Source organism: Remersonia thermophila, chromosome 5 (genome assembly GCF_042764415.1).
Source record: "Remersonia thermophila strain ATCC 22073 chromosome 5, whole genome shotgun sequence".
NCBI classification, from domain to species: Eukaryota; Fungi; Ascomycota; class Sordariomycetes; order Sordariales; family Chaetomiaceae; genus Remersonia; species Remersonia thermophila.
This window is the reverse complement of record NC_092221.1, coordinates 71,383-82,159: the sequence shown is the minus strand read 5'-3', so window position 1 is coordinate 82,159 and position 10,777 is coordinate 71,383. Positions and strand designations below refer to the sequence as shown.

The 10,777-nt window shown below is 61.4% G+C and overlaps 4 protein-coding genes across 4 annotated transcripts; 2 read left to right on the top strand and 2 right to left on the bottom strand.

Annotated features, from left to right (window-relative positions):
* Positions 1-1,804: 1,804 nt before the first annotated feature.
* Positions 1,805-3,041, top strand: VTJ83DRAFT_5270 (uncharacterized protein; the record flags this gene model as incomplete). Its single annotated transcript, XM_071011852.1, has 3 exons — positions 1,805-2,054; positions 2,264-2,372; positions 2,507-3,041. The coding sequence occupies 3 exons, from the start codon at positions 1,805-1,807 to the stop codon at positions 3,039-3,041; spliced, it is 894 nt and encodes a 297-aa protein (XP_070864645.1).
* A 659-nt stretch (positions 3,042-3,700) lies between these two features.
* Positions 3,701-4,678, bottom strand: VTJ83DRAFT_5269 (uncharacterized protein; the record flags this gene model as incomplete). Its single annotated transcript, XM_071011850.1, has 1 exon — positions 3,701-4,678. One exon carries the CDS (start codon positions 4,676-4,678, stop codon positions 3,701-3,703), a length of 978 nt encoding a protein of 325 aa, XP_070864644.1.
* Positions 4,679-5,481: 803 nt separating this feature from the next.
* Positions 5,482-6,730, top strand: VTJ83DRAFT_5268 (uncharacterized protein; the record flags this gene model as incomplete). Its single annotated transcript, XM_071011849.1, has 2 exons — positions 5,482-6,240; positions 6,329-6,730. The coding sequence occupies 2 exons, from the start codon at positions 5,482-5,484 to the stop codon at positions 6,728-6,730; spliced, it is 1,161 nt and encodes a 386-aa protein (XP_070864643.1).
* A 667-nt stretch (positions 6,731-7,397) lies between these two features.
* Positions 7,398-10,151, bottom strand: VTJ83DRAFT_5267 (uncharacterized protein; the record flags this gene model as incomplete). Its single annotated transcript, XM_071011848.1, has 1 exon — positions 7,398-10,151. One exon carries the CDS (start codon positions 10,149-10,151, stop codon positions 7,398-7,400), a length of 2,754 nt encoding a protein of 917 aa, XP_070864642.1.
* Between the last annotated feature and the right edge of the window lie 626 nt (positions 10,152-10,777).

Here is a 10,777-nt window from a genome sequence, read left to right as displayed (position 1 = left end):
CGGGCTGGCACGGGCTGGCCAATCCGAGGTCTTCTTTCAGCCCCACTTAACGCGGTGTGCGCAGCGCCCCAAGGCCAGTGGCGAATCATCGCGTCGGCTCCTGCCCCGATGCCCGCTGCGTGACCCAGGGTCGCGTTCAGTGGCTCCACTTTCTGCCGCGAGGGAGAGCGCCTGGGACACCTGGGGATCGTCCGAGACACCAACTGAAGGACGACTCCTCCCATGGTTGCGCTCCCGTCTCCCTTGCATGAGGGGGATGGGGAAACTGCTGTCAGGCACACGATGCAGTCAACCTGAATGCCGAAGTCTTGGAGGCAGGGCAATCCGGGAATGGAGCAAGAGCAGCAAGGTTTCGACCGCAAAGGAACCAACCAGGTCCTGCCCGACGGGAACACACGCGGGGCGGGGGGGGGGGGGGGGGGGGGGGGCGGCTCGAGGGCCTGAATGACGGATTCCTACGTAGAGGTACCTACCTCGCTGCCCGCTCACCGCGGCACAGCAAACCTGCCCTGCCTTAGGCTGGGGAACCTTGGAAACCAGCGCCAGAGAGAGACGGGAGCCCGCACGCAAACGGCAGGTAGGCAGATAGGTCCATACTGAAGTGTGCCTGCTTGTAGGCTTAGACGGCGATCCGGCGCCTCCTACCGTAGGTACTGCGACCCCGGGGATGATGCTTGGAACCCGGACGCGACTTTTGGTTTCGCCAAATCTCCCAGCAGACTCAGGTACCTAAGGTACCTACGGTTTCCTTGCTCGCTAGGTGTGTAGGCACACCTCGGGCCCCGCTCACCACCAGGACCCGGGAGACGAGATCTTTTTCTTTCTCTTTCCCGCTTTCTCCCAATACCTGCTACCTACACAAAGGTAGTGTATGTACACTCTGGTCTCTCGGAGGTGGTTCGCCCAACGACGCACCCCAGGATGCAACATGGGCAGCCGGATCTGGGAAGTTTTTCTTTTTATAACGGTAACCAGGGTGGTAGTAAAAAGGTTCGAGTCGGCTCCGTCCCGGCAGCTCTCGGACCCCACCCTCGGAAGGTCACCACCACCCCCCCCCCTACGCTAAAGGTTGGCAGAGCCGACGGCCGGCCGTGATCCCATGATGGACTTTCTTGGTATCTGCTTGGGTGACGTAGAACTTCTCATGCATCCAAGAGATAACGGAATCTCCGGACTTACACCACCACCTCCTGGGTAAGGTAACTACCTTAGTGCAAAAAACCCCCAAAAAACGCCACATGCACCGGCTAGGTAAGGTAGCTGCTCGCTTGAGTTCGTCCAACACACGCCGAGGGCTTCTCGAACTCCCGTCCCCCAAACTCGCCGTTAAATCCATTGCTGCGATTGTCTGCCCAAAACTGGAACCCCCCCAATCAGCCCACCCTTGCAGTGACAACTGGCATCGTATCCGCCAATGCTCGGCGCCAAGCGGGACCAAGATGCCCCGCCCGGGCCTCAGCCTGGGCTCTTTCGGCAGCTTGTGCCCCGCGATGACGGGGACGTCCGGGCGTTCAAGCCTTAGTGGCAACCCACCACCACCACCACCACCACCCGTTGACGACCAAATCCCATCCCGATGAAGTGAACCAGCGCAGCTTACATTCACACGTAGTTTTTGCTGCCCTCGTTATTTTTTTTCATTGTCGACAATCAATTGGCCCAGCCACCTTATTTTTTTCGTCCCCCTCTTCCCCAGCGTCCAACGCAAACCCCTGGGCCGTCTCTCGCTCTCCCCCCCCAAGCATCCGTTTCATGTGGGACTTCCCCGATTCGCCGGTAACCTAGCAACCCGACCTCAGACGTCATGGCCTCCATCAACGATCTGGCTGCGGCTGCTTCTGCCCTCGTCAATCCCGCCGCCGCCGCAGCCGCATCGCCCCCGCAATCGGTGCCCGATCCAGGCCCCACCGCCGCCGAACCCGCCCCCCCGGTGGCCCGAGGCGCCCTCATCGTGCTGGAGGGCCTAGACCGGAGCGGGAAGACGACCCAGGTCAAGCTGCTAGAGCAGCGTTTTGTTGAGCTGGGAAGGAAGGTGAAGGTGATGCGGTTTCCGGGTACGTACTTGCTTGCTTGAACCGGGCTGCGGGCGGTCGGAGTGGCCGTGTTGTGTAACCCGGGGGGGTGGCGCGCGTTGGGTCGTTGAACATATGGGAACCATCTCCGCTTGTGTTGCTGTTGCTGTGTGGGTTGTTGAACAGAATTGAACGTGCTGACCGGGAGCTCAACTTTTTGGGGAACCACCCTCTTCCCCCCCCCCCAAAAGATCGTACCACACCGATTGGCCAAATGATCGATTCGTATCTCAAAAGCCAGGTCGACATGGACGACCATGTGATCCACCTGCTGTTCAGCGCGAACCGGTGGGAAGCAGCGTACGACCCCATTCCTTCTCCTCCCCCCCTTTTTTTTCTTTTTGTTTTTGCCCATCCCCAACTTGAACCCCGTTCCATGTCGTCTGTTGGTTTGTTCCCGTATGGAGACCTAGTAAACCAACGGCTTTCCCAAGAAAAACCATCTCCACCCTCCTCTCCTCGGGCGTGACGGTCCTCTGCGACCGCTACTACTACAGCGGCATCGTCTACTCGGCCGCCAAGCAGAACCCTTCCCTGACCCTCTCCTGGGCGCGCTCGCCCGAGGTCGGCCTCCCCCGGCCCGACCTGGTGCTGTTCCTGGACCTGGACGAGTCCCAGGCACGGCTCCGCGGCGGATGGGGTGGTGAGGCCTACGAGAAGGTGGAGATGCAGCGCCGCGTACGCGAGCTGTTTTGGGGCCTGAGCTTCGGCAAGATTGGGACGGCTACGGTACAGCCCGAGGGAGGCAAGGCGGGGGGGCCCGAGGACGAGGTGGCCGTTGGGCCGCCGTCCGCGGCGCCCCTGTCCGGGCCGGAATATCGGTTCAGACAGGAGGAGGAGGACTTGCATGTCATCGATGCCAGCTCGTCGGTGGAAGAGGTGGCCGAGGAAGTCTGGAAGGTGGTCAAGGAGAGAGTCGAGATGGTTGAGAGGGGAGAGCTCGGGAGGGTGGTGAGGAGGGTCCTCTGAGGGGACGACCTCGCGGGCGATGTTCGCGCCCAGCCGAGTTCGACACAAATCAGGTACAGCTCGCAGCGAAGCTCGAGGTCAAGCTCGAGGCCAGCAGAATTGGGCCCCGAGACCCTGTGAAGAGACAACAAGAAAAAAAAACAAATCGAATCCATTGGGTTCTACCATGGATGTGGGGCAGCGGTTGAAGTTGGCTGCAAACGAGGGGAGGTGATCCGTCCCACGCATCCTGTGTGTCTGCAACCCGATACCTTTTTTTTTTTCCTTTTTCCTTTTTAAATTTTTCAGGCTGACCAAACCCGCTAGGAATCCATCCACATCCATCATGGGCCCTGTGTTGAATGACCATTGTACCATACGCCCGTAATGCAGAACGAGATAGCCACCCGATGTTGAGATCCCCGCAGAATATCCGTCCCATGTCTCTGAACCCCAAACGCCAACTGCATGCAACGTTGAAAACGACCCAACAACCCATCAACAAGATACTCACGTGACACGCACTGCCGCAAAAGCCCCCGGTGCTTTTTCTGTTGTTGTTTTCTTTTCTTGTGGTTTGAAAACAAGCCGGCTCGGTCCCCGCGCCCGGCCCCAGCCCCTGCGTACCCCATGTGCTGCGCTGCACGACATTGTGTACGGGTGGGCCAACGTGGCTTCGTTCAGCGGTTGACGCCGATGAGGCTGAGAAACTCGTTCCTCGTTTTCTCCTTGCGCTCAAAGCAGCCCAGCACGCAGCTGGTGATGGTGGTGCTGCTCGTCTTTTGGACGCCGCGCATCACCATGCACAGATGGCTCGACTCCATGACGACGGCGACGCCTTGGGGCTGGAGCACCTCCATGACGGCGTTGGCCACCTCCTTGGTCAGGCGCTCCTGGATCTGCAGGCGGCGCGCAAACATCTCGGCGATGCGCGGCAGCTTCGAGATGCCAATGACGGCGTTGGCGGGGATGTAGCCGATGTGCATCTTGCCCGTGAAGGGCACCAGGTGATGCTCGCACATGCTAAAGACCTCAATGTCCTTGACGATGACCATCTCGTTGTGGCCCTCCTGGAAGATGGCGCCGTTGACAATGTCGCGCACGTTCTCTTGGTACCCCTTGGTGAAGTAGAGCATGGCCTTGGCGTAGCGCTCGGGGGTGGCCAGCAGACCCTCGCGGTCGGGATCCTCGCCAATGCATTCGAGGAGCGTCCTGACGGCGCCCTTCATCTTGGTCAAGCGGAGCTCCCGTTGCGCCTCGTCCTCCTCGAGCCGCGCGCGGGTGCCGACGCTGGGGCGGCTCAGGCCGTCAAAGTCGATGACGGGGCTCGGCGACCGGGTGGACGACTCGGCCGCCTCTTCCGCCGCGGCCTCCTCCTTGAGGGTGTCGGCCGTCGAGATTTTTCTCTTCTTCTTCTTGGGCGCCGGCTCGGGCTTGTCCCGGAAGTCCCGCGCGGGCTTGCTGATGCTGGACCGACGCTCCCTCATCGCATGAGCGGCGTCGGGCCCCGAGGGCTCGGCGTTCTTGCCGTCGCCATGGTCGCGCGAGCGCTTCTTGCTCAAGTCCCGGCTCTTGTGCTTCCTCTTGTCGCCCTTGAGGCCGTTCACAGCGGTCGACGAGCTCTCGGCGCCGGACGAGGTATCGGGTGTATGCGCCATCGAAGCGCCGGGGGGAGAGAGGGAAGGAAATGGGGGTCGGTGTGCTGTTGAGATGGGGAGAGAGGCTTTCAGAGAGGTTGCGCCGAGGCCAAGGCTGTTGGTGCGCTGGCCCAAGGGATGAAGGAAACCGAGCGCTGGAGGTCCGGGGATAAGAGAACTGCGCAACTTACAAGAGACGGAGGGGTACAAGGGAGCCGGCAACTCCGATCCCCGCCGGTCCAGGTTTCCCGTCCTTGCGAAATTTTCGGACCCCGGATTCAGCATCGCTGCGCGCTTCGGAGTTGGTGGGGCCTGGAACCGTGCTGGCTTGCCTTATCTTATCGGTTGACGGGGCGGGTGGCGGTTCCCGCTCCCTGCGTGCTGGGGATGGGGAAGCGGACCGGGCTCATGACGCGAGGCGAGCGCGGTCGGCCATTTCCCAAAACACTTGGCCCTCATTGGAAACCGAACGGGACGGACGAGCGCAACTCTCCAGCTGCCGATTTCCAGTCTTTGAACTTTCCTACTTACACTTGATACCCTATTGCAACCGGCATCCTTCGTGGTAACTTGATTGAACCGCATCTCTGTTGCGGTGTTCCTCTCTTGGTCGTGATTGAATAGTGATTACCGACCTACCTTGCCTGGTATCCTGGCTTCTAATTTGGGGCTCTTTTTTTTGCGCCTCCGAGGATTCTCCCTGCATCCTTTGGCGTCCAAACCCTCTTTGAACCTCGAAAAGCCGCGCGAAGCTGGGAGCTGGGTCCGTCTCTGCCCGCGGACCTGTTACTGGCTGATGCGCACCGAGTGACGCACGTCGATCGATGCACGTTGGCTGGCGCGCCCCAAGTACCCTGTCCGTCCCGACCGTCCCACCGCCCGATTCTGCCGTGTCCCAGCAGCGACACAACCCCAACCAAAAGGCATCTCCGCCGACCATGGCCTCGCCTTCCGCACAACCATCCCCTCATCCTCTTCACACGCAGCTGCCCTCCGACGCCGCCATGTCCGCCAACCGGAAACGCGCCGCCGACGGGGCCACCACGCCGGCGCTGAAGCGTCGGAAAGCCTCCACCCTCTCGGCCGCTTCCGGCGCCACGTCTGCCCATCCCCTCCGCCAAACAACGTTTCCCGACGACCCCAACATGTCCTCCTTCATGGTCCGATCGCCGTCCGTCGACCACGACGCCATGAGCCTCATCAGCGCCAGCCAGGTCAGCACGTCCGCCGCCCCTGTCAAGAAGAAACGCGGCCGCAAGTCCAATGCCGAGAAGATGCGCGAGCGCGAGCAGACGCCTTCGGTGGCCGGCGGTCGTGCTCCCACGGCGATCAGCAGCCTTAGCGACGGAGCGGGCCGGGGAGGCAAGGGCTCAACAGCCGGTGCCGCCGCCGGCGGTGACGATGCCGAGGGAGAGGACGAGGGTCCCACCGAGGTCGCCGCTACTGCCGACGCCCGGACGAAGGAACAGAAGGAGGAGGAGATTCGTCTAAAGAACATGCTGGTCGGCGCGCTCTCGGAAGATCAGTTCAATCGCTACGAAAATTGGCGCGCCGCGAACTTGAGCAAGGCTTCCGTCCGAAGAGTGAGTGGAAGGCCCCCACCCCCCTCCCCCTCCCTGAGTCGCCGCGTCGCCATCATCACCCACGAGCCATGGCTGACCCCTGGAGCAGTTGGTCAACGCCACCATCTCCCAGTCCGTTCCCGAGAACATCGTCCTTGGAATGCGTGCGGTAGCCAAGGTGTTCATCGGTGACATTATCGAGAGCGCCCGCCGGGTACAGGGCGAGTGGATCGACAAGATGGACGAGAAGCAGACCGACTTGCCGACGCCCCCGCCCACGGCCGCCGCGACTCAGGATACCAACAGCGAAACCGAGGCCCCGGAAAAGGAGCCGCAGCCAGACGACCGCCGAGGCCCTCTTCGGCCAGAGCACCTCCGCGAGGCCATGAGGCGATACAGGAAGGGGTTCGAAGGCGGCGGCGTTGGGATGCAGTGGATCTTCCATCAGCAGCAGCAGGGCGGCGTTGAGAGATTCCCGACGCGGACAGGAGGAAAAAGGATCTTCAAGTAGCGCTCCTGGCTGCCTTCTGCCTTTTTTTCTCTTTCTTTGGCACGCTGTTTTTCCTTGATCGAGGCTGGTCATAGAGGCAGGCGAGAGACGGCGTTTACACGGGCACAGGAGCGACAATTTGATACCCTTGATACTCAAACTCTTACATGATATTGCCTGAGACGGCAACCTAGCCTCTTGATGGCTAATTCATACCGCTCAGGGCTTGGTACAGCACATTGAGAGGGGGGGAGATACCATAATACTCAAGTGGAAACTTGATTGGAATGCAACATCCAACAGCATCCATGTCTTAATGGCTCTCAGCCGCGGCACCTGACCTCTCACAGCACGTCTTCCAAGACCGTGACGTGCAGCATAGCGTTGGCCATGAAGGGATTGCTCACGGTGCACTCCGTCCCCTGCGGCACCTGCCACACGCCGTTGGATGCGATGCGGAACTCGCTCCCGGGCAGCAGCTTGACCATGACCATCCCGTGTGCGACGGAACAGATGCGAGCTCCCAGACGCCCAGCGGCCCAACGCAGGTTCCCTCGAGGAGGCAGCTCAACCGTCTGGAACGTGACGCCATCAGCGAGCACGGCGCGGCCCTGGGCGAGGTAGGCGGATGAGAAAGCCACATCTGGGGGTTGGATGTTAGGTACCTGGGCAGCTCACAACGAGCGTTTCAAACAGCAAGCCAAAACTCACTTTGCGCATCCTCACCCATCCCTAGGCGAATCCTCCCAGGCGCCATCTCCCACCCGGCCGGCGCCAGCGGCATGTCCGGCGCAGTCCCAGGGTCTCCTTGGAGACCACCATGCCGACCACCGACACCGTGGCTCTCTGCCATCGTCGGATGCTTCGCACCACCACCGATACCCCTTCCATTCTTTACCCTCGACCTCAGCTTCGATACCTTTGATGGAGAGGCGCCACCTAGTTTCGATGCGGGAGACGCTCCCGTCGTCTTGGATGCTCGGGCCTCGACCTGAGAATCGAACTGCAGCTGGAGCTCTCGCAGCCGGCGGGATCGCCGTCTTCCAGGAGTCCCGCCCGTGCTCCGGTCATTGGCTTTCGTTGGCGCTGCCTCTGCCTCTGCCGTCGGCCCGACACCACGCCCCTCCCCATCCGTCCGCTTCTCGCCCGCCTCGCCGCATTCCGGAACGGGCTTCTCGCGGGGCGCGCGCACCGCAGCCTCCCGCCGCACGGCCTTGGCCCCGAGCTTCGCGGCGAGCCGCCGGATCGAGCCGCGACGCTTGGCATCGGTGCCGTCGCCCCGCACGCTGCCGGGCCGCCCGCCGGCGCTCTCGGTGTTGCTGGCTCGTCCGATGGCTACCATGCGCGGCCGGCCCGCGAGCCTTTGCTGCACGCGCACGGCGGTTCGGCAGGCCGGGCTGCCGCTCGTGGTGGCAGGGGAGACGATGAGGTCTGTGTCGCCGTCGCCGTCGCCGTCGCCGTCTGTATCGCTCTCCTTGTCGGCGTTGTTGTCTGGCGCGCCGTCTTGGACGAGGGTGGTGGGCGGCTCGGGCCTGGCTGGCGTTTCGATGGGCTCAAATCGCGTCTGAGGAACCCCCTTCGAGACGCCCGCGTGGCAAGGCGGTTCTGTTTGCACCCCGGTGAGATAGACGAGCATGGCGCACGCCATCTTGCCTGATGAAAGGTGGCCATCCTGCAAGAGTTGCAACGACCGCGGCTCCGGGAGCTCGCGCTGACGGTATCGCAAAAAGGGGTTGCTGCGGACCTCCTCCTCGGGAGAGCTTGTTTCCGACAGACGAACAGGAGCGAGCGGCTGCTGATCCCGAGTGCGGTCCTCGTCGTCCGGGTTGAGGGTCTGAACCGATGCGCGGCTTGATGCTGGACGGGGAGGACTGAAAGCGTCGGAGAGGGAGCCAGGCTGCTTCTGCGTCTCGCCCGTCTTGTTGGGCTCCTTTCTCTTCTTGGCGTTGCTCCCTTCAGCACGGTTCACGACCTTCTTTCTTCGCCCAGGGCGATGTGGAGCGGCCTTGGGAGGAGCGGTGGCGGGGTCGATAGGCCTCCTAGAGACGACAAGAGGGGGCATGCGGCCGGAGACGGGATCAGGTGCTGTGCGTTTTCCTATGACAGACATCGTGCCATCTTGGTTGTCATTCAGAAGAGCACCGCGGTGGAGTGCCTTCGTGGTTGTCCCCCCGTCAGTCCCCCAGCGCAACCTAGTCTCGGTGATCTGTCGACTTACGCTGAAGTGTCCGCCAAGCGCCCACACCTCAGGGAAGATAACCTGACAATCCCGCACGGGGCAGACCCACGGCTCTGGCTCTTCGAGGCGAGGCTGATAGCCCTCTGGAAACAGGGCGCCTCCTCCTGAGATTTGACGTCGAGCCCCATCTAGAGGAGGGTGTTTAGTGTGTGGCCCATCATCCTGGGTGGTGAACGTACTAAAATATCCTATCCAGTCGGAATACTTTCTCTTCCCGCACATGACCAGCGGATTCGTCTCATCAGCAGCGTTGACGATGGCGCTGTCATTGTCGGCGTCGTCCTCTGTCTCCTCTCGAACGTCCTCGAGGGCCCGCGGGACGTTCAGGCGCGCACCTGTGTCATCTTCTGCATTGTCGGCCGGAGTGCCCTTGGACACGGCCTCCTCGCTTGGAGAACGACCCTGGCTTGTCTCAAGCCGCACCGCATGTTCAGCCTCAAGTCCTGCCAGGAGAGCCTCGGCGTCGAATGCCTCCTCTGCTCGGCGTGAGCCGATGACGGGTGCTGAAGTCAGCTGCCAAAAAGGGCGGCCGCGTCTTTTGCGCACATATCCCTCATCGCGCGATGCAGATGGATGCTCGGTGGGATGGACAGGCCAGCGAGGGCCAGAGAACGGATCGGTTGAGGAACCCCCTCCCTTTCCCCAGAAGGTTTCCGTTTCGACATCCCCAGGGTCACCAACGGGCGGCGAAAGTCGACCACGTCTCGGCGCCAGAAAAAGAGACCGGATCGGGGCGGTGCTTCTTCTCGAGAGCCCTCGACGCGGCTCGCCGCCCTCGGCAGCGGTACGAAGGTTCGGTTCGAGACAGGGAGCGGAACGTCGGAACGAGGCGGTGATCGCCTCTGCCGCCAGCCTTCTCTTTGGTTGAGGGGAGCCATCGAGAGGATGATCCAAGCTGCGCTTGGTGCTTGAGGAGCTTCCAGGGCCAGCCCGGGATGCCTCGGACCTCACTGACCCCAGGGATAGCTGTGAGAGGGAGGGTGTCACAGTTCGCTGGTGCGCGCCGGTGGCGGACGGAGCATTGTTGCTGGCAGGCGGAGTCACTGGGAGACAGCAGTCAGCCACGACATGTATCTCGATCGGACGATAGAGGAGACCAACCTGCGTGATTTCTGCCACAACTGCGGTCCCAGAGATGAGGGCTTGCTGTAGCTCTGAACCCAAACAAGGACCGAACATGGGTGGTATCCAGAACCATTCCATTTCGGCGTGGAGAACCCGTGAGCTGCTTTGCCGTCCCGAAGAATGCCGAGCGCCTTGCAACCAGAGGACTCGACGAGCTGTCACTGTCGGTGCCATCCTCGGCGAGCCCGTTTCGCTCCTTGTCCCAGCGGACAGAGGACATCTGATCTGAGCTTCCAAACATAACCACGTCGAGCGCGGCCCATTCAGACAAGCCAGGAGAGCAAACACAACATGAGGTGGGATTTCAGATCTCAGGGGCAAACAAACAATCAGCCTGCTCGTTGGTTTTCTTGCCCTGTAGCGAGCTGAGGGAAGAGGCACGCCGTGTCATGGATATAAACGAATTGACGGGCACTTGTTTGTTGTTTTGTTGAAGCCCGGTATCTTATCATTTCTGCTGGTTGCATTCCAAAGCCGGGCATCTCATGTCTTCGCGGCCAAGGGAGAGCAAACAGACAGAGGAATGAAGAAAGGGGCGCCCCTGCGCCCTCGGGAGACAGCTGGCACGCCGCATTGCTTTGTCACCCGAGAACTGGCGTCAGCACATCCAAAGCCGGAGGAGCCTCAAGGATACGCTTGAGGTTCACGATGCTGGACGAGACGGACAGGAAAGATATTTCGGACCATGAGACATGAACAAAGTT